Source organism: Polypterus senegalus, chromosome 1 (genome assembly GCF_016835505.1).
Source record: "Polypterus senegalus isolate Bchr_013 chromosome 1, ASM1683550v1, whole genome shotgun sequence".
Taxonomy (NCBI): domain Eukaryota; kingdom Metazoa; phylum Chordata; class Cladistia; order Polypteriformes; family Polypteridae; genus Polypterus; species Polypterus senegalus.
The window spans coordinates 33,180,456-33,204,339 of NC_053154.1; the positions used below are offsets into that span (position 1 = coordinate 33,180,456).

Sequence of the window (23,884 nt, forward strand, 5' to 3'; positions counted from 1 at the left end):
AATAATAATGTATCTAGTTATTAATTCTGAAACTCAGTGTAACAACACACACACACACACTCAGCATTTTTACATAGCACAAAACGTGTTTGCTCAAACTTTATTTAATGTTGCAGTAAAAATTTCAAACGAGATTTCATTTTTGTGTAAATGGCTAAAAAGCTTACTTTTAGTAATTGTTTGAAATATTAGTGGAAATGAGACATATCATTTAATTCACAAACGGTTGCTTCTTTGTAATTTGGTGGAAGTGATACCTGTCATATTTAATACTTAAACTGTTACTTCTTAGTAATTCAGATAATCCTTTTCCTATAGGTGGAGCTTCTATCATTTTTCACAGATGTTTATCATTTTATCTATAGAATTATTCTCTAGAGGCCACTGACCTGTTTAGTGGGCTCTATCTAATACTTTAAGGCCATGTCATGTTACCCAACTTTATCAAACAGGTTTGGTTTTTGTCTTAAGTCATTGGAGAGCTGGCAACCAGTGAGCTCTTAGCTTGTAGTACAATGCATTACAATTAGAAACTAACACAGGTTTTTTGGGCCTGACGCATAAACAGAAGAGAAACTTGTGTATCAGATTTATTTATTTTTTATTTTACACAACAGAATGCAGGAGGGGGGAAAAAGGGGCAGAGGTTGTGGCTAAACTTGCTGTACCAGTAAAGCCTTCACACCAGCACCAGCTAGTTAGGCAGTACATTATTGATTGGAAGAAAAAGACACAAACTTGCAATGTTCTGAGATGGGAGACTATGGTGGAAAATTGTCAAGAGTTTTGTAATTTGAAGTACCCTTTTTTGGACATTTTGAAAACCATCATTAAGAATTTCCAACAATGACTGCTATTAGTTATTTTCTCATAATTATTATACACAACAGTTAATTTGAAACTAATAAAGCTAACATAATCTTTCTTTTATAGTTTGGCAAAGGAATCTACTTTGCAGACATGTCCTCGAAAAGTGCCAACTATTGCTTTGCTAACCGACAGAAGAATGTGGGGCTGCTACTCCTTAGTGAGGTAAGGTGCTAAGTTCAGCTTGTTTAGCTTGTAATACTAATATTGTCTGATTGTAGTAAGGGAGAAATTTAGGAAATAGAGTTGACATTTGCACCAAAGAATTAAGAAATCCTTTGTATTTATTTGCAAAATTAATGATCTTGTCTTTTTTTCATACTTTGCAATAATACAATTTCTGCTGTAATTTAGTTAATTACCTTGTATTCAGATTCTGTCATTTAAGTGAATATTTGAACAGTGTTGTAAACCTCTTTCTAAGTTATTTACGTATTTGTAGTTAAGGGAAAAATGTGTAAACAGTTTTTATTAGTGTAAGAGTAGTTTTTGATGTTTACATACTCGGAGTAGCTATCTCCTACTGGCAAACATATACCTGAAATATATATAAAATGAGTAAAAACTTTCCTGATAAGGAGCAAATACCCTTTATCTTGGTACACAGTAAATCACAGGCTACTGTTGTAAAAATAAAATGTGCTTTTATTCTGCCCACTCTTCTTGAAAGTTGTGTTAACCTTAGCTAAGATATCCACAGTGGTTGGTGGTGACTATGCCCAGACCTTTTGGGCCAAGAGATTTAAATGAAGCCTTGCTCCCAGGTAACATATATGAGGTGGTGGTGTCATTATGAATACTACACCATGAGAAAAAAAAACCATCATCTTCAGTAATATTTTTCAGTTTTTAAATTGTAAATACTTCTCTGCCCACAGAGGTCTAGCATATCTGCTCAGAGACATCTTGAGTATGCTTGAAAGCTTGTGGTATAGCAGGTCCACAGCTAACTGAGTAGGGGCCATTCGTTTTAAATAAATAATTACCGCTCTCGCTGCGGCTTAGCGAGGAGTCTTTGGGCCATAGCATGCTACGGGGCGGTTCCACGGTGTGGCCGTTTCTCACCGAGTGCACAGGTGAGGAACTGCCCACATTCGTGATTGTCCCGTGGCTAATGCGGCAGCTGCTGTGGCCCTCGTCATTTTTAAAAGCAGTGCGAGCCGGTTCTGAGGGGAGATCAAGATCGAGGACGGAGAGAGAAGGAAATGGAGGTTGGAAGCAGGAAGGAGAGAGAGGAGAAAGAGCGCGAGCAAATCGGTGCAGCAGAAAGGAGGCGTGCAAATGCTTGCAGGCAGCTGAAGGCCGCCTGGGTGTTTGGCCAACACCTGGGAGAAGTGGCTGTGGTCACGCCCATAGAAGTTTGTTTTACAGGGCGGGAGTGACAGGGAAGATGCGGGAATCTCCGCAGACGGTAGCGGGAATCGGGACTTGGGAAGTAGTGTTCCCTGTGTGAGAGCCTTGGCCACAGTGTAATTCCCAAGTCATTGTCAGGGGAAAGCCGACCGGAGCTAAGGATCGGGAAGGTGACTGGCAGTGGTAGTAGCAGGTGTGAAGAAGGTCAACTGCAGAGTGAGCGTCTCCCTTGTTGTGGGGCCCTGATGGGTGAAGCAGGAGAGATGCTAGTTTTAAACGAAGGCACCGGGTTTGTCATTTGTTTTAAGACTGCTTCCTTAGAAACATTTTACCTCATTTTATAGGAGTGTGTTTTTCTTATTGTTTTTACCTCCACATATTTATATTGGATTATTTATTTATTTAATGAAGAACTTTGGCACTGCAATTTATTTATTTGAGCACTTTTGTTGGATTTTAAATAAAAGCACTGTTGCACTTTTTGCACCACCCCTTGCTCGAATTGTTTATTTGCCTTCACTGACTAGCTCACTTGGTTTCATTATTGACAGTGTTGGGTTCAAGTGCTCCTGTATAGCAATGGGAGTGTGGAGCCAGAACCCGCATCGTCACAAAGCTGTGTCAGATAATATCCTAAGGAACCGAAAAGAATGAATTTTTAGGACCTGCCCACATAGTAGAGCATAGTAACACATGATGAGGTATATATGGATAAGTACCCTGCAAGGTGTGTTAATTATGTAGTCATATTTATTGAGATAACAACCATCACTTAAATGCAAGTCGCTAGCATGAGGGCTATCTCTACTGAAATGAAAAATTTAATTCTTCATCTGCAGATATTACCATATTTCAGATTTTATTTAATACAGGGGAAACAGTCCATTTCAGAGTGCTTCCATATTTGTGCATATACTAACATAATTGTTCTAGATGCATGCTCATCTATGAACAAAGAACATTTGTTTATAGAATCTATTTCTATATAGGAAAGTCAAGTCTCTGACTGCCAAGAAGAATCATCGCTAGAGTGAGCTCACAAATACAGGAAAGCAAGTTGCAGCACATGTGACATTTGCCACAGTGTCTGGGGAAAAAACTTTGAACACATTCCAAACTATGAATATCCAAGGAAATATTAGATACAAAGGTTTGTGAAAAATTTCACATGCGGCATCAAAAGCAAGTCAGGCATGGCAATTATCTGAGATTCATGTTTGTAAAGCAGCATGCACATATATTACTTGGAGATGCAGTTTTATGTGTGTTCCAGTAATGAAATCAATGAACGGATGAGGGTATTTACAGTCATAGGAATCCTCTTGGTCCCCAGAAATATTTGTGTACAAAAACACTAAAACAAAAATGGGTTGGCCTGAAACTCTGGTGCTGATGAATGTGATTGGTTACATAACTTCATAAACTCCATCCCATGTATTATACACGTTGAGCCAAAATGAAGTACCCCACTTCTCAAGGTCATTGCACGAGGTAGAGACAGCTGAATGGGTTGGAGTGGGGGTCCTTTGATAGGCGATCCCTTGTAGTTTTCAGATGACAACATGCCTTGGTCTGGTGCTCTCTGTGCTTTCACTTTCAAAGCATTCTTCAAATAGAACAAATCCATCACTATGCAACGCGCCTTCCAAACGCATTTCAGTATTCCTCCTAACGGTGAGGTCCCAAATCGGGAAAACAATTCTTAAGTCGTTGGCTAAATTTAGACAGACGAGTATAACATAGAACAAAAAATCTCCAGACTGTCCTCGGACTGTATGAATGCCTGAAAACATCCAAGGTGTAAGGGCATCAATTTTGCAGTCTCCTAGACATTTAGCGCGCAGCACGTCTTTGAAGAGGATTTTGCATGAGGACCTTAATTTCAATCCATACAAAATGATGGTAGTGCAGGAACTCGCTAACAGAGACTGGGAGAGCCATAGAGAGTTGTGTGTGAACATTCTGCAAACTGCATCAAGATGCCATCGTCCTGTGCAGCGACGAGGCACATTTCCATTGGAAAGGTTGCATAAATAAGCAAACCGTTCGGTACTGGGATGAAACCAACTCTTGTGGACGTCATCAGAGGCCCCTGCACAGTGAGTGTGTTACAGGTTGTAGAATTTGGCATTGTAGGCCTTTACTTTTTTAAAGAGGAGTAAGCAATGATCACCGTCACTGCAGAACATTACATTGAAATGCTAGAGAACTTTTTGCGGCCCCAACTGGAAGAAATGGATGTGGTGGATGCCTGTTTTCAACAGGATGAAGCAACAGCTCATACGGCACAGAGATCCATGCAAGTTTTGACAGGAGATGTTTCCAGTGATGCTGATCTCCCTGCGCAGTCACGTCGGGTGGCCTTCACGTTACCTGATCTTGCTCCATGGGACTATTTCAAGTCTAAGGTATACACACCATCCTCAAAATCGTGAAGCCCTCAAGGTCACTATTTGCCACAACATCGCCGCTATTCCCCTTGAAATGGACGAATGAGTCATTCATGTGTTCAAAAATCGTCGTAAAGTGTGTATCGCTAATGAAAGACTCCCCCTTGAAGACTTAATTTTTAAAACACAGTGAAAAAAATCTATTTTGTATACCCTTTCTTGTGTTGTAATGAAATTTATTTTATCTTGTAGCGTTTTTGTAAAATAAATGTTTGAAATGTGGTGCTTCTCTTTGACTCACCCTGTGCTTTAAACTACTATATGATGCAGGCCATTGGTTGCCTCACAAATTGTAGTGCTTACTAGTTTAAAGTTATTAGAATTGCACATACTATTTACTTAAAATTTTACAGTAAAGGATGTCCGTCATTGCCGCAGTGCATAACCACTTTAGCCGAGATGTGACTCATTATAGAGCCTCGTGGCTAAGGATAGAAACATTGTCAAATAGTACTTCTTGGAGCAAAACATTTTTTTCAGTCTGTTACTAAATGCACTCCTGTTTACTAATATTTCATAAAGGGGTGAGAGTCATTGTCCAGGGTAGTAAGTAAGTACAGCCAGACTTGTGAGATTCATGTAGCCTTTTTAATCAGTTTATTTAGTCAGGGCATCACCTACGCTATGCCATTTTCCCAGCGCACTACTGCCTAGAACAATCCACTGGCTGCCACTACAGACTGGTAAAAAAACATGTAAAAAGGGCCTCAATACACCAAACAACCTCCACCTCCTTCGGAAATGGAGGCAACTCTGACCCTTCTTTTATACAGCCTGTGTGCTGGGACTCTACTCAAGCCTGTTGTTCAGATACACCTGAAGTATTTGTGCGTCTTCATCACCTCCACATCTTCACCATCACCATCACCACTGCTGATGCAACCCAATTTTGGCTGTGTTGCATCTGAAGTCTTGAGTGTAAATGGGAAGGGAGCCAATACATTTCTCTCTGGAATCACCTCTGCTGCTGAATGACCATGTCAGACACATGATTCTTGAGCCTCAAAAACTGTGGTCTACCAGTTGAGTAGTCCATTATCCAGGGTACAATGGTATGATTAACCTTTGTTGACTGGAGCTTCTCTCCCAGCAACTTTGGCTGTATGAAGAGAAGTCACAGAACAATATCCTCTCCCAGTTACCCTGTTTCTCTAAGTGGGAGTAAGATCTATTGAGTAGATTGATTACTAACTGTAGAGGGTTCAGTGGTCTTCACCAGGGCTTGCAAGTGAACCAATATTAGCTTTTCCAAGGTCTTAATATTGTGTAAAGTGAGAACCGCCCAAGGAACCAACTTACCTGAACCATTCTTTAACATTTCAGTATTTATTGCTCTGATGCTGATCCTTCTAATCATAAAATGGCTCATTACGATAGCAATTGACGAAAAGAGTACATAATTAATTGCAGAGTTACGGTATTCGAGGGTTTCTTTAGAGTGCCTCTTTGTCTTACACGATTTGGCTCAACAACTAATCGGCACATTGTCATCTCATAACAGGCTTAAGTTTCAAGTTTGGTATTTTTCCTTCCAGCTGTTTTAGCTCTAGACCATCCTCAAGAAATGTTGACATGCAGAGACACACCCATCATCGAGATATCAATGTTTTTGGTAGTGGGAACCTTACAAAGTCAAGATCCGTTGGAAATTGGAGAGAGAATTTTTTTTATGAATTTAGCGTTTTCGCTCCTCTCCCATAGATGATAGGTTATGGTTGGGGAGGGTGCAAATCATTAAAACACAAGAAGAGGATAGTCCTGAGTAAAGCACAAAGTACAAAAAAATTTTAATAAAATTATACCTACTACCTAACTAATTAACTCTGTTGGATGGAGCATCTTATGCCAATATTTACACTATTGTACTGTCGAAATTGCTCTACCAATTACTCCACCTGTCTGTTTGCAAATCCAAAGTGCTCTTAAGAGGAACATTGTATGCTTATTCCTTTAATACTTTCTAATGCAGGTACCCTTTATGTTTTTATTGTGGAATTTTTAATATACATCTGTAGCCCCATCTTCCCATAATAACACATGCAGTACTTCTGTTGTGTTTGTGACTTTGTTTTCTTGGGAGCAGTGTGCTCTGTATAACTCTAGTATTACCCATGCCCTTGGAAATCTCTTTGTCAATTGGACTCTCATTTTCAATATCTTTGTATTTTTATACATACTTGTATGCTAAATATGTTTAACATTATGTAATAGCTGTTAGTCTTGGACTTCCAAGATGTTTATAATAAAGTGAAGAAAGTTATTTAAAGTCTTCTTGGTGTGTCTAGTTATGTAGTATAAACTTGGAAATGCAAATACAAATTTAGGTAGAAAGATTTTCCCCCAAAGTCTCGTCTACTGGTCTGGTGTGTGTGGGTGTGTGTGTGTGTGTGTGTGTGTGTGTGTGTGTGTGTGTGTGTGTGTGTGTGTGTGTGTGTGTTTGTTTGTTTTCACCTTATATCTGTTTATGTAGGGTGTGTGTGTGTGTTTTTCACCTTGTATCTGTCTGTATGGGGTGTCTCCCTGGGTACACCAGAAGTACCACTACATTTAAATGACTTAATGCATAATTGACCAGTCACTCTAAATTGACCTTTATGTGAGTACAGATTAGTGCATATGAATCGGCCCTGCTCTGATGTGGTTCTCTGTCCAAAGTTGTTTCTTCCAATATATCCAGTGTTTCTAGTATACTTGCTTCTGGTCTCCTGTGACTCTACAATAGTAAAAAGCATGTATACACTGTATATGAATTGAAAGATGTAAATAGTAATTCATGAATAATCATGAGGTGGTTATCTCTGGGTGTTTCATTCTACATTCTAAAACCTTATACTGTAGATATTTACTTATGCTTACCTTGCAGTATGCTAAAGAAATGTGTTATAAATTTCAGTCGTCCTGAATTTGAGTAACCAAGCTTGTATGAATGAAAATTTCTTGATATAATAATGGCAAACACAGCCTGTCAAATGTTTATCCTGTACATAGTGGCTGTTAATAAAACTTTGTTCAATTCTTGTTGAAAATCCATCCAAAAATGCTCAGATTCCTTAGCTATAGGTTGTCATTGATTATAAATCCCTACATAACAATTCTTCATTTTAAATCATCCATTTTCTTCTTTATATACTTTTATAAAAATGTGGTTTTGAAGTCAATACATTCTCTTGTCAGTGCAAATAGGTGAATTGTAAAAGCCATTTTGAACCAGATCATGCATTCTGTGTGTCTTTCTCTCATTCTCTGGCCATTTTAAAATTATTCTCTTTTGTTTCAAATATTATCTGACATTAAGATTTATTTTGTTTCTTTCTTTCTCACTTCTTTTCTCTTTCCCAAGCTGAGAGTTTTAATGGATTAAATGAATGTAAGGTAATTTTAATATAATACACACATACACACTTAAGAATGTGTACCCTATACACACAGGAAACGTAGGTGCAATCAAATTACTGTGATAAATTGGCTATTTTATTCCTACATTATATTCCATTATATTCTTTTTCTCTTTTTGGTTTCTAGGTGGCTCTTGGGGAATGCAATGAACTTCTTGCTGCAAACTATGATGCTGCTAGTTTGCCTTCCGGCAAGCACAGCACCAAAGGTTTAGGGAAGAGAGCACCTGATCCAAAAAACATGGTTACACTGTGAGTTTTTTTTCTTCCAGACTATGTTTGTAAGAATCAAGTGTAAAATGTGTGTTCATTTCAAAGACATGAAGGTGACTGTTAATATACTTTGTTAAAACTGAACTACATCTGGACAACATACATTTTCTTTCCGCTTTCTCACATTTAGGTAGAATTCATATTAATTGTTATTCCAACAATGAATTGTGAGTGATAATTGTAACACTTCTTTCTAAAACATTTAGCAAAAGCAGAAATTATACAGATTCTTTGGGGTACACCTAGTGAAGGTCTGTGTCAGCATGTATCTGTAAAGGAAAAAATTAAGTTATTCCCAAAAAAAGAAATGATGGTAAAAGACACACAATGTTTGCCATCACCGACAGCTGAAACATTTTCAGCATATTCTTTTCAGTGTCAGGATTAAATAATTGGAACTCAGTTTAAAGTAATCAATTACAAAAACCTCTCCAGGAATTGCTGCCTTATCGCAGTGGAGTGTTTTGTGTACTCCTGTGATCATATTGTCTGGAGCGGACACTCCTGGTAGGGTCTACCAAACCAAACTTTATCCCAGATGAAGGGTCAGACAAAGAGCAATTGAAAGCCCCTCATGAAGCAGAGACAAAAAAATTTGACTGCTGTGGCTTCTACGAGTTACCAGGGCCGCTTCCTGGAGCCAGGCCTGGGAGGAGTTTACTCAGGTGAGCACCTGACAGCTGGGCCTGCTGCGGGTCCAGTCAGGCATAGCCCAAAAACACAAGTTGGGACTGCCCTCCTGTGGGCCTAACACTTAAAGGTCGAATAGGGGTCTGGTGCAATGTGACCTGGGTGGCAGTTGAAGGCAGAGGCCTTGGCGGACTGGAACCCAGGCACACAAACTGGCTCTTGGGACGTGGCATGTCACCTCAGAGAAGGAGCCAGCGTTATGTGATGCAAAGAACTTCCAGCTAGATATAGTTGGGCTCAAGTCCACCCAATTCTTGGTTCTGGAACCAGAAACCACAAAAGGGGCTGGACTCTGCTTTACTTTATAGTTGCCCAGAGAAAGTGTCTCGGGTGAGAGTGGACTTTTATTGAGCCTTTGCGTAGTCAATGCCATGCTGGAGTTTGTCCCAGAGAACGAGAGGGCTGCATCTATGCATCTGAAGGACGTGGAGGGGAGTACTGTGACTGCTATATTAGCTTATGCATCAAATGTCAATATCAGTTCAGAGTACCAGGGCTTCTTCCACTAGATCCTTGAAAGGGTCCCATCTGGAGACTTTATAGTTCTGCTGGGCAACTTCAGCACCCAGCTTGGGAAATGATTGAGACACCTAGAGAGACATGACTGGGAGGGTACAGCCTTCTGTACTAGGCAGGGTTTGTCAATAACAAACGCCATGTTCGAACATGAGGTGGCTTGTAAGTCTGCTTTGTACCAGAACACCTTAGGCCAAAGATCTGTAATCAGTTTCATAATTGTATCATCAGGTTTGCACCTGTGCGTTCTAGACTCATGGGTGCAGAGAGGGGCAGAGCAGTCAGCTAATAACTACCTGGTGGTGTGTTGGGTCAGATGGTGGGGGAGGCTCTTGGATAGACCTAGTAAGCCCAACCGAGTAGTGAGGGTGGATTGGGAACATCTGGGGGAGACTGAGACCCTTGTCCAGAAGACTTTCAGCTCCAGCTGAAAGAGTTTTTCTTGCATCCCAGGGGAGGCAGGAGACATAGTCTGAATGGGCTTCGTTCAAAGCCTCCATTGTGGAAGCGTCTACACAGATCTGTGGCTTGAAGGTCATAAGTGCCTCTCAAAATGGCAACCCAAGGACGCGAATGGAGACACCAGGGGTTGAGGGTTGCTATCAGGCTGAAAAAGGAGGCCTTCCATGTGCAGTGGCGTGCAGAAGTATTCATGAAGTCATCACAATTTTCTGCATGACAAAAGATTTGTACATGTATTTATCCATTCAGTATTTTCATGTGAACTCTTGTGCTGTAATAATACCTTTTTAAAGTCAAAATAAACCATTTTCTTTAGATATTTAACTGCAGAAGAAAAACTCAAAAAAAAGTTCATGTTTGCATAAGTATTTAAACCTCTTTGTGCTTTGGAAGCTCCTGATTTACACACGTGATAAATTATTCACAAATGACATAAAGGTGACAGTCATTTGACCATAATTTAACATGGGTATTATTTGTAAGTCCTTTATCAGAATCCGAATCAAAATTCTCTTTCTTGGCCATGTGCATTAATGTGTATTGGGATTTTGATATGATAGTATTGGTGCAACATATAAGGAAAACACAGAATACAAAAGTTAAACGAATATTAAATATAAAATATAATATGATGCAGCATACAAGGGCAACACAAAAAGGAGAGAGTAGGTTTACATTTTCCAGGCAGTCTTTTGTGCAGGTATATATATAGATGCTAAGTAAAAGCTCAGACTTGATTAGTAAGAATAACTGCACATGGAAAAAAAACTGTTTAGATTACGTTGTGTTTTAGCTTTCACTGCACAAGGAAGTTTGTCGGATGGAAGTGTTTGGAACAGGTGATTATTCCTTACCCTGGACTTGTATTGGACTCAAGTTTACAGTACGTTACAGCCTATGATCATTTCTTAGGCATTGATGATGCATTGCAGATTGGCCTTAGCCTAAACAGAAGCAGCACCAAACCAGACAGTTGTAGATTAGGTCAGAATGGACGCAATGCTGGCTTGAGGGAGATTAAATTTCCACAGTTTATGCAAAAAGAACATTCTCTGATGGGCTTTCTTATTAATGCAGCTGATGTTATTGTCCCGCTTAAGGTTTTGTGACAACACAGTGCTCAGCAACTTAAAAGGATTCTGCCGTCCCAATTACTGAGCCATTTATAACAAATGTTCGTATGAGCAGGTGACTGTTTCCTGAAATATATGATCATCTCCTGAGTTTTTTCTAATGTTATGGTCCAAATTATTATGGCTGCTACACAATCTCAGATTTTCTACCTCTTGTCTTTATATTTTTTTGAAATTTGACATATTAGTATTGTGTCATCTGCAAATTTAAGATGTTTGACAGACGAATCACCAGAGAGAGTCATTTGTATAAAGTGAAAAGAGTAGTGAGGAAAGAGCACATCCATGCAGTGCACCAGTACTAAGAGTTAATAGAACAGACGTGTGTGCCAAACTGCATATACTCTTTTCTGTGTTTAAGAAAGACTGTGATCCAATGGCATATTGAACTTGGCATGTTGAAGTAGGCGAGTTTCTTATTTGGGAGTTCTGGGGTGATTGTATTGAGAAGGAGAGCTATAGTCCACAAACAAGATCCTCATATATGCCCCTGGTTTATCAAGGTGTTGTTAAATAAAGCTCAGACTTAAATTCACTGCATCACCCACAGACTGGTTGGCTGTATATGCAAATTGAAATGAGCCCAGGAAGTCTTTTGTAACATCCTTGATGTAGTTTAGAATAAGTCATTCAGAGGTCTTTATTACTGCAGTGGTTAAAGCTGCCGGTCTGTAATCACTGAGGCCTGTGACCTTTGATTTTTTTTACTACTGGAATGATGTTGGAAGTGTTGAAGCAGGCAGGAAAAGTGCACAGATATCCAGAGATTTGGTTGAAAATGTCTGCAAATACTTTGACAACTGTTGACTTTTTCAGTGATGACAGGAAGGGGAGGCTGAGAAGAACAAGAGTGTAAAGTAGTAACAGCGAGACCATCAGGAGTTTTTATGTCCCATTGTTTTTCAAAGCGACCATTAAAACTGATTTAACTGATTAGCCAGCCTGGGATCAGTAGAACTGTTTGGTGTTTTGTTTCTTGTACAGTGGAACCTCGGTTCACGACCATAATTCGTTCCAGAACTTTGGTCGTAAACCGAGTTGGTCATGAAACCATAGCAATTTCCCCCCATAGGATTGTATGTAAATGCAATTATTCCATTCCAGACCGTATGAACTGTAAATATGTAAATATATGTAAAAAATTAAGCACAAATATAGTTAATTACACCATAGAATGCACAGTGTAATAGTAAACTAATGTAAAAACATTAAATAACACTGACACAAAACTCTCTCTCTCTCTCTCTCTCTCTCTCTCTCTCTCTCTCTCTCTCTCACACACACACACACACACACACACACACACACACACACACACACACACACCGGGTAAACACTTTTTGTAAAATGAGTTTTAAGCACAGCGGAAAAAAAGGAACATTAGAACAAATCCGAAGTGTATTTAAAAAACAACCACAAGTAACCAAAAAAGTAACAAGATCACGCTATTTTAGCCTTATAGCCCGATCGCTGTAAACACTTTTTATAAAATAAGTTTTAAGCACAGGGAAAAAAAAGAAACATTTGAAAAAAAAAGAGAAAAGTAACATTGCAACAAATCACACGATGAACTCCTCCATGTAAACAATGTTTTTTAATGAGTTTTAATCACAGGGAAAAAACCGAACATTTGAAAAAAAGAGAAAAGTAACACTGCAACAAATCACACTACGAACTGAAAAATTACCTTTTGAAAAATCCGTAATACAAAAACTACAGTATAAACCACCAGGAAAACTAACCTTGCATGAGTCAAGTTCTGGCATGAAGTGAGGAGGAAACGAGTGGAGAGGAGGTTACAGTTTTGAGGGAGAGTCTGGCTCCGCGATGGAGGGATGTTTTCTTTCAGGTGTTTTCTCTGTTGTGATTTCTTGGGTTTCTGGTGTTTTTAGCTGTTTAGCTGGTGGATCAGACTTAGTGAAATAGCGGTCTAATGAGACTTGCCTATTCCTACGCATTAAAATTTTTCAGAAATGCGAGGCGACATTGTCATTCATCATGTTTATCACTCTGTTCGTAACCGCTTTGTCAGGGTGGTTCTTTTCCAAAAAATCCTGGCACTTGTTCTATCGCATCACTTTTTATAACCGTCCTTTCAACCTAACCTGGAGTGCAGCGAGTTCCTCCGTCATCCGCTCCTCCTTGTGATCCAGGACCAGCTCCTCGATGTCCTTATTGTCCACTTCAAGACTCATGCAATCTCTTCCACATCTCATCCTGGCTTTCTCGCATAAATAACATTGCCTCACTTGCGCTATCCCCTGCAAGTTGCTTCTCGTTCAGCCACACTAGCAACAGTTTTTCCACCTCTTCCAGCACTTGAGGCCTCTGTCTTTTTAACGCTGTAACGCGTTTTGCAACATCAGCTGCTTTAATAGATTCTTTCTGCTTTAGAATAGTCGAAATCGTAGATTTTGACTTCTTGTACTCGGTGGCAAGATCAGTAACACGAACGCCATGCTCAAACTTTTCAATAATTTTTTTCTTCACTTCGATTTCAATTTTCTTCAAAACTTTCTTCTCACCACTCTTCACTTGCTTAGAAGCCATGGTTAACTGCAAAAGCCCACGAAATATAGAGCGCAAAGATATCACAGGTAAAGCACGCACGCCTGACTGAGAACAATGAACAGGGAGCGGCTCAACATGTGCTTAAATACAGTAATCGGCACGCAAGTGCAGGCAGGCAGACAGACACGCACGCGCAGGCAGGCACGTCTCACCGAGAACAATGCAACACGTGCGGAAATTATCGGCGCACACAAACCGAAAGGGAAACTGGCTTGTTCCTATACCGAGTGTGTGGTCGTGAACCGAGGCAAAAGTTCAGCGAACTTTTTGGTCGTGAACCGAGTTGTACATGTACCGAGACGCTCGTGAACTGAGGTTACACTGTAGTTAGTAACCAGACTTGTAGGTTTTCTAGACTGATGCGCTGCCATTTATAGACAATTCTTCCGACAGCTTTTCTGAGTACTTTCTTTTCGCAACTTTGATCCATTTCTTCAACACATACTTGGCTTTCCTGTATCCATCATGATTGCCAGATCTGAAAGCACACTCTTTGTCATGGTGCAGTTGTCTGAGCTCTGGGATGAACCAAGGCTTACTATTGCTAAATTTGGCAAACATCTTCACAAAAACTAATATATGAAATTACAGCATCAGTGTATTTGTGTATGTTGGTGGTGGCAGTTTTGAAGACAGCTCCAGTCTGTAAAGGTAAAGCAGTCCTGAAGCTACTCTTAATACCTGGCTGGTCCACATTCTAACTGGTCTTTTTTAATGACATGACAGTTTTCAGCTTTTGTTTGTAAGCAGGAGTAAGGCGAATCCTAGATTGATTAGAATTACCAATGGGGGCACGGAGAAGGCATGATAGGCGTCATTATTAGCTGCGTAGCAGTGATCCAGAATATTTCCATCTCTGGTAGGGTAATTTATTTGCTGTTGATATTTAGGAAGGACCTGTTTAAAATTGACATGGTTAATATCACCCAAAATAATGATTTGCAAGTCTGGGTTGTCTTTTTCAGTCTCTGTGATTACATCAGCTAGATGCCAGTGCACTTCGTAAACATTAGTGCAAGAGCAAATGTAAACACTGTCTATAATTACTGAGGAAAACCTGTGTAGTAAATTAAATTACTTAGAATTAGAATTGCTTATAAGTAATTCTGGGTTAGGAGAACATGATTTTAAAAACTGTACATCGTTACACCAGCTTGGATTTAATACAAAAACACACTCCTGTCCTTTGTTTTGTCTCAAAGTTAAATAACACGGTCCACTCAGTACAATGTGAAGTCGGTACAGAGTCATGAAGAGTCATTCAACCACGTTTCAGTAAATCAAAAAGCAGATATAGAAAAGTTTTTTAGTACGTATTAACAGATGCAAGCTTTTCTGCTTCTGGTCGTCCACCATCAGGCTACCTATTTAGCTGCATAAGCACCTGTGATAAACAAAGTTGTAAGATCCACAGATGTAGTTATAATATCTGGAGTTGCATTAGGTGGCACACTGTGACTGATATTCAGAATCTTTTCCCATGTATATGTTGTATGACTTTGGCATGATGATGATGAATTTATCACAAAAAGACAGACCAAGACAGAGCACCAAACTACCATGGCTGTCATCCGAGGCACCATCAGAGTATTTCTCTCTGGTTATAAAAAGCACCCATTGTAAAGGCCATTGTCTTTGTTGGACAATCACTGCCAAAATGAAGACAAATTAACTTTCTGCTGATGTGAGAAACAGTTATTGAAATGCACAAAGCAGGAAATGGCTACAAAAAATTTCAAAGTTTGAATGTCTTGTTCAGCACTGTTCCATCATCAGAAAGTGGAAGGTTCATCACAGCATCCTGACTCTTACTAGAACAGGCCGTCCCTTAAAAATAAAAATCAGAGCAAGACGTTGAATGGTGAGAGAGGCTACTAAAAATCGAACTGTCACTCTCAGGAGTGTGCAGTTCTCTTTGGCTGAAACTGGAGTGAAGGTGCATGGATCCACAATTTCAAAAGCTCTCCATAAAACAGGCCTCTACAGGCAGGAGTGTAGCAAGAAAGAAGCCATTCCTTAAGAAGGTCCACATAAAAGCATGTATGCATTTGCAACAAAGCACGAGAAAGACCTAGTTAAGATGTGAAGGTTTTATGGTCAGATAAAAACCAAAATTCCACTTTTTGGTCAGACTAGAGATGGCATGTGTGGGGTAAAACTTAACCCTGCCCATGTTTCAAGAAATGCCATATGTTCTGCGACATAGGTGGTGGCAGCATCATTCTATGGGGATTCTTTTTCATGTGCTGAATATGGGAATCTTGTCAGAATTAAAGGGAAAATGGATAGACACACATATTGCACAATATTCCAGAAGACCTTGTTCCAGTCTGCTATGAATCCACAACACAGGAGAAAAGTCATTTTTCAGCATGACAATGACCTGAGCATAAGGCCAAAGCAACACAGGAATGGTTAAAAAAACAGAAAGGTGAATGTTTTGGAATGGCCAAGTCAAAGTACTGATCTTAACCCTATTGAGAATGTCCAGAGGCGCCACCCCACCAACCTAGAAGATCTCTATAAACACTGCCAAGAGCAATGGGGAAGAATCACTCCTGAACAGTGGAACATACATACCCCAAAAGAATCAATGCTGTTATTACAGCAAAAGGGTTCTTGAGAAAGTATTAATGTGTAGGGCTTTGAATACTTAGCATACACTAATTTTTTAATTTTTCTTATTCGGTTAAATAAATATCTACAGTAAATGGTTTATTTTGACTTTGGAAATGTATTGATACAGCATAAGAACTTGCGTTAAAATTACTGAATAGATAAATATGTGCACAAATCTTTTGTCATGCAGAAAATTGTGATGACTTTAATGGTGATTGAATACTTTTTCACACCACTGTATGGTTAGTGTGGGAGACTCCTGAAGCAGTAGAAAGGTACAGGCTTAATGGGTGTCATCCTTGGCAGTCAAAGAAGCATAAAACCTGGGTTTTGGAGGAGTTCAGAGAGACAACGGAAAGTGCTTATCGAGGTTCTGGCAAACCATCAGGCGGCTTGGAAAGGGAAGGCAGAGACTCACCCTGGCTGTTCTCAGCGAGAACCAGACTAAGGATGTCTGGCAGTGAAAGGAAAACTTTAAGGCGCTCCTGAACCTGATGGACACGCCTTCTGTGGAGAAGGCAGAGCCAGAAGTGGATGGGGGATCAATGCCCATTTCTCTTAGCGAGGTCTCTAAGTTGGTCATCAGGAGTTGTTCCTCTAGAGTGGCAGATGAAGGGGGACAGGAGGGTGAATTCCAGCTATCGGAACACACTTCTCTACCTCTGTGGTAAAGCTTATGCAGGGTTACTAGAAAGGAAGCTCTGCTCAGTTATGAATCCTCTGATCCAGGAGGAGCAATATCCAGGCCATGGAATGGTGGACTAGCTGTTTACCCTCCTGAGGATTTTGGAGGGGGCATGGGAGTACGCCCAGTCGGTCTTTTGTGGAGTTGGCGATGGCGTATGACCGTGATCCTCAAGGGATTCTGTGGAGGGCACTGAGAAAGTATGGGGTTTCTGGGGCTATTTGTTCCCTGTTTAATCACAGTGAGAGCTGTGTTCACATACTCAGAAAAATATCAGCACCATTTCCAATTTGGGACTCCACCAGGCTTGTGCTTTATCTCCTATCCTATTTGTGATTTTCATGGACAGGATGTCAAAGTGCCATGGGAAGGATTGCCCAGTTTGGTGGCCTTAGACTTGCATCACTGCTTTTTACAAATGACATGGTTCTGTTAGCTTTATTGGGCTGTGAGCTTCAGCACACATTGCCTGCAACCAAGTATGAAGCGGTAGGGATTAGGATCAGCACCTCTAAATTTGAGGCCATTATCCTTAGTAGGAAAAAGGTGCACTGTCCTCTTCAAGTGGGGAGGTGAGTGACTGCCTCAAGTAGAGGAGATGAAGTACCTTGGGGTCTTTTTCACGAGTGATTAGAAAAGGGATGGTGAGATCAGCAAATGGATCAGGACAGCGAGCATAATTGTATGATCACTATACCAGTCTATAGTGGTGAAGAAAGAGTGGAGTCAGAATGTTAAGCTCCTCATTTGCCAGTTGATCTATGACCCTGTCCTTATTGGTTGTGAACTTTGGGTAATGACCGAAAGAATGGGATAGTGGGTACAAACTGCTGAAAATGGCTTTCCCTTAAGGATTGCTAGCTCTCCCTTAGTGACAGGGTGAGAAGAACAGACATCAAAGAGAGGCTCAGAGTAGGCCCACTGATCCTCTGAATCAAGAGGAACCAATTGAGGTGGTTCTGGCATCTGATACGGTTTTTTGGGCATGACCAGCTAAGGGCTTACTGAAGGGATTATATTTTCCAGATGGTCTTGTAATACATTGGGATCTCACAGTATAAGCTGGCAGGTGTGACTAGGGGTAGGGATGTATGGGCCTCACTGCTAGGACTGTTGTCCCTGTGACCCAGCTTCGAATAAGCAGTGGAAAACAAATGAATGAATGAACAATTACTAAAACAAATCTTATGTTCTTCTCAACATGACTGAAATACTGAATATGTGTGTGTTAATTAATGGATATCTGCTTTTCTTTACTTGAACAGAGATGGAGCCTCCTTGTTAATGGGTCCGGCAATCAACACTGGAGTAGGCAACCCAGGTGGTTACAGCCTTCTCTACAATGAATATATTGTGTATAACCCTCAGCAGGTTCGCATGAAATACCTTCTAAAAGTGCAGTTCAACTTTGTGTCACTATGGTGATTACTAAACTGGCAGAAATCCATCTACTTTGACCAAGCTGTAAGAAGAGGAAAAGAGGAATGAAAATATATAAAGGATACATTTTCAGGTAGTTCCATACACCTTGTTTTCAACCTTGTTTTGTTAAAGTAACAAACTTAAATCCAGGAAATTCGTGAGGAATTTATGAAACTGCAAATCAAGGGGCAGAGTGTATTCCTTTTGTGTTTTCAGGATATTTTTTATTAAAATTAAAAGCAGGGTTTTTCAGTTTTCTGCTTTGAACATCTTTAATAACAAAGATTTAACATTAAATTGTATATGTTAAAATATATTGTTCTTGATTTGTTTTCTTAAAAAAGAAAAAAGTATGATAAATGTTAACTGCAAGTTGTTCTTTATATAATATTTCATTTGTTTGTTTGAGAATCAATAATACTAACATTGTTTCAAATCCCTGTTCTATAATTGTTTGATCTAAATAGTAGTGACAACATTGGTTTATGTACATTATGTTTTAAATCATTCAGGAAAGAATTAATAAAAAAAAAATTGTTCATTTTTTAAATTGTTTTAGCTTAATGCTTCTACTTATTTTTTTGGCTGTTTTGTTAATTTTTTTGACTTGATGCTTAAACAAAGGAATTTCTTCACTCTTCTTAAGTCTTATCTTTGAAGTTGTAACATTCATTGTACTGTACTGTTTATTCATACATGTGTGTTCTTCTGTAAGGGCAATTGTAAATCCATTTGTAAACCGGCTTAGTTGTGGAAAGCTTGACAAAGCTGGCAACTAGAGTTTTCTCAGTAGACATATTGTGGATATATTGTTTGCATGGGGGAAAAATATTCAGAAATTAACAGTAATACTAATATCTTTTTCAGTAAGTTTGTGGTATATTCATAGTACATTTTTAAGCAATCGTTTGTGAGTTTTAACTGTGTACTCCAGTGCTTCTGTTCCTGGCAATAACAAAGGTATGTGTTTTAGCTTCCTCCTTCAAATATAAGCTAAACGTACAGGCAGCCTTGACCAGTGTTCATGCACATTGATAAAATGTTAAGACTACTATTGTAAAAGTAATTTGCGCAGGAAATTACCAAAGACAATGTTTTTGGTTTCTGCTGAACTATTTGCATATAAAACTGAGTTTTAATTACGAGTTCAAGAATTCAGGTTTAGTAAGTAAACCCAATTCAGTGGTAAAATCAGCTTTTCTATTTTTTAAAGTTTTGTGTATGTTCATACAAATACTACTTATTTGTAGTTAGCATGTTTTATGCATCAAGTTTACCTGTCTCTTTCTCAGGTATCAAAGTAAAAGGTTTGGGGACAATGGTGACTTTTAGGGTTCACTGCGCAGTTCCACACCTTTGAGCCCAGCACCTGGGGCCTCATGTATAAACGGTGCGTACGCACAGAAATGTTGCATAAGAACGTTTCCACGTTCAAATCACGATGTGTAAAACCTAAACTTGCATAAAGCCACGCTCTTTTCCACGGTACCTCATACCCTGTCATACGCAAGTTCTCCTCTCGGTTTTACAGACTGGTGGCACCCAGCGTCAAAGCACTGCTACTGTTCACGTGTGGTTTATCCTTCTGTTTCAGATCCACATTACTGACGTGGCTTTATAAATACACTGAAGTTAAGCGCATATTGTTTATTAGTTTAATGCATGTGATTGTAATTAATCTGTAACAATATAATGGTCCATAGAATGGTCAAACTATTGTAAATACCATAGCTGCTTTAGCATTGTTACTCTCACTGCACCTTCTTCTTCATCTCTCAGCTGCTCCCGTTAGGGGATACCACAGTGGATCATCTTTTTCCATATTACTCTCACTGCACCACTAGGAGCAGCTGATCGAAAAGAGAATTATCCGTATACAGCATCAAGCACACGCTGCCTCAGCCATGCTTTCTATTTGACTTGCTTCTCACGCGGCAAACGCTTCAAAACCTTTACTGTATGGACCTTGTGGTTCAGAAACAGTTTCATCCCAAGAGCTCTAAACGCAATTAATCATTTCATCAACTGCTCCTTGTAGAACTGTTTGTACTTATAAGTACAATTACCTCACTGTAAACTTGTGATACAGTTATAATATTGCACAACCTGAGCCACTTTAAAGCGCATATTTACATATGATGACAATATCTTTTTTAGGATGAAATGCGGCAAAATATGTTTATTATATTATACAGATAAAACTTGGAACTTTATTTAAATAATCTATATTTTTGATAATTAAAGGAAACTATCACTACGCTAGCAAGGATCTGGCGCTCCATTCACAGATTGTTCTTGCATTCCTCGCACTGTATGCTTCACTGGGACTGGCGTGAAGGACAGAATAATTAAACATGTACTATGAAGATATTTCAATGTTCCTTAAAAGTTTTGAAGAATCGGTGTTATAAGCTTACAGATGGCTTAACATCTATTATAGAGCCGATTGTGTGGCGATTGGGTATTTGGAGAAAGAAAAGGAAGGACAGGAATTGGAGGTTAGTACGTTTGAAAGAGACAGTACTGCTACAATAAATTATTTTATCGAAGGTCGCGCACAATCACTGCGCCACCGTGTTGAATGTAATGGATTCTGTGTCCTGTCAGAGGTAGAGAAAGAAGCACGGTTTAAGAAGCACATAGTGATTCGCACACACAGAGCACATGAGAACATCAAATACAAAGTAAAGCATTTAACGTACTACTTTAGTTACGATGGGATGTGAGAAACTAGTGAATTGAACGATTTTAAGATTAAGTTTATGATGTTCTACTTTAATGACCAAATAAACTACGTGATTAAAGTGGAAATTATGAGATTAAAGTTAACATTTCCTGCTTTTTCCCCACTGTTTAATATGACACTCAGACGGTGGGCTACAACTCGCCTTTTCACTGCGACTTTGATGTGCGACTTTTTTTTTTTATTTTGGTCACTGTGCGACTTTGTGAACTTGAGCTTTCGAGTTTCTCTGACACGCTATGCCATTCGATCAGCTTCCTTTTCTTGTTTATACCACTGTTTAAACCAACAAATAGTATGTTTTTCCTTTGCCTCCACTTGGTATTCGCTGAAATTCTTATATTTTCCCCCGTGCTTTTCCCATTGTCTTTTTACAGAACACTGAGCTTAAGGGCTATTAATATTGATTTACATATTCAAAAAGGTGCAATTCTGGGAGGAGTTGGGGCGGGACAGCAGGTGCGTGCATGTGCGTTACTTTTCACGCTGATCGGGATTTATGTAGTGGAAGAACGTAGAAGTTGGACTATGCACAGATTCCTGCATCTGGATTTTTCTGTGTGGCTTTTGTGCTTACGTAATGTTATAGTGTGAATTCTACGCACGGCATTATGCATGAGGACCCTGGTGATGGGGATTTACCAAGTTTTTTTTTTTTGCATTTTGTAGGCCTAAAGCCCTTATTGTCCTGTAGTTCTGGCTCCTGCTTAACTCTAACCCCCAAAACCCCCTCTCCATCCCTAAACTAGTGCACTTGAACCTCTGACACCATAAAATTATAAACATTTTGGACAAGTTAGTGTAAGAACATACAAAGCAAAGTATAACAAAAAGATAAAAGTTTATTCTATCTCAAGATAAGATACCTTTTTGTCACTGTACAACACAATGAAATTGCTCCAAATTATTTGAAGCAAGCCCGTAGATGCCTTAGATAAAGGTGTGTAAGAGTATATTTTAAACTACAAGAAACACAAATTTGTAAAAGTAACCATTAAACTATGACCAGCATAGTTACTATTAACAGTTCCAAATATACACAAAGTAAAAGTGAATATGTAAGCATAAATAAATACATAATAAATGAAGTAGAGTAGGTGTTGGTTACACCTTGCCTGATGAAGGGGCCTTAGCTGCCTCGAAAGCTTGCATTTGTAATCTATTTAGTTAGCCAATAAAAGGTGTCATTAACACTAGAATTAGCAGAGCCTACGAAAAAACTCGTAATTCCGTCACACCTTAAATCGCTTCTTAAAATCGTTCACAGCTCTCCACCAGCGTCTTTTGTCATCTAAATGTGCTGATAAAAATCAGGCTGCAAGCAGCCGGCTATTCCATCCCCCCACCGACTGTGGTCCCGCAACAGTTAAAGCAAGGACAAATTGAATTTCAAAGAATACACAATTCGGTCAGGTGTATATTTATGATCACGGAGAAGCGATGCAAATTTTAACAAGCAAAAAGTAAGGTAATGTGTTTATTCCGCGAATAACATTACACACCAAAGGAGATTGTGATATATGCCATTCGTATTAAAATGTTTACAGTTTACTGTGAGAATAGCTTTTGCTATGACAATAAATCACAGGGACAAATGTTAGAAAAAGTCAGATTATTTATTAGAGAAACAGAAACAATATTCACTCACAGGCAGTTGCATGTTGCGTTGTCACAATGTGTCTCCAAAAAATGTTGTTTTTAATGAAGCTTTAAAGTAAAAGTACAAATAATGAAATTGAAACAATTCCAAAGAAAATAAAAATTAAATTGTATATCTGATTACCCAAACACAGGGGATGGTGAGCGAAGCGAGCAGGGGGCAAAGCCCCCTAGTAAAATTGTTAAAATTATTTGGCTAAGCTTTATCTTGTGTGCCAAATTGACTTGTTCTCCTGACAAGTTGAACTTGTTTAAAGCTTCATGGTAGTGCATGTAATTATTTTTTACATGCACACTGGTTGCCAGTTTGCTGTTTTAATTTTGACTAGCCAACCCGCGGCGTATCATACGCCGCATAATCAGGCCGGTTTTTTTAATGATTTTTAAGCACAGGGAGAAAATTAACATTTGAAAAATCGGTAATGTAATAAATCAGCAAGAAAAGCAACATTGTAACAATGCACAGAATGAACCAACAAACAATCGTCCGTGACGGAAAACTGGGGGACCGCCATCGCTCATGTGCCCACCTCCAACTCATCACGTGAGTCGTTGTCGTCTTTGCACAGTCCAGATGCACCTGTGACTCACGTAGACTTTCCGTGTTCCTGCAGGAGCATCTAAGAAGACGCATGTTTGTCGCGGATGTGAATTGCTGTATGTAGCGTGTAAAACAGTTTGCTATGGTGCATGCGGTCGTGCGCCGTAACCGAAAACTCGGTTTTTAAAGACTGCTTAATTCATTGTGTTTTAACCTCAGTTGTAAAGGATTGTTTTAAGGATCCCATGGTATACCCCTCGCAAACCGTTTTACACGCTGCATATGGCGATTCACCTCCGCCGTGGCTCCTTCCTGCATGCACCATAGGTGTCTTACTTGTCGGCAGCTTAGTGAATCCACGCCCCTTCCGGCGTGCTTTCCATGGGTGTCTTGCCTTAGTGAATTATATATACTGTATAGATGCTGCATATCAGCAATTTTAAATACACTGCTGATCCTGCAATTAGATTTAGTTATGTCAATGTGTTGTTTCTCTCCATGGATA

At 39.4% G+C, this 23,884-nt stretch overlaps 1 protein-coding gene across 1 annotated transcript in view; it reads left to right on the forward strand.

Moving 5' to 3' along the window:
- parp2 (poly (ADP-ribose) polymerase 2) overlaps positions 1-18,989 on the forward strand; it is a 52,699-nt gene extending 33,710 nt beyond the window's left edge. The window contains exons 17-19 of the mRNA XM_039745757.1: positions 934-1,032; positions 8,193-8,317; positions 18,280-18,989. Of these exons, the coding sequence (XP_039601691.1) occupies positions 934-1,032; positions 8,193-8,317; positions 18,280-18,439 (384 nt within the window). The 3' untranslated portion in view covers positions 18,440-18,989. The remainder of the gene's footprint in view (positions 1-933; positions 1,033-8,192; positions 8,318-18,279) is intronic.
- The last annotated feature ends 4,895 nt before the right edge of the window (positions 18,990-23,884 follow it).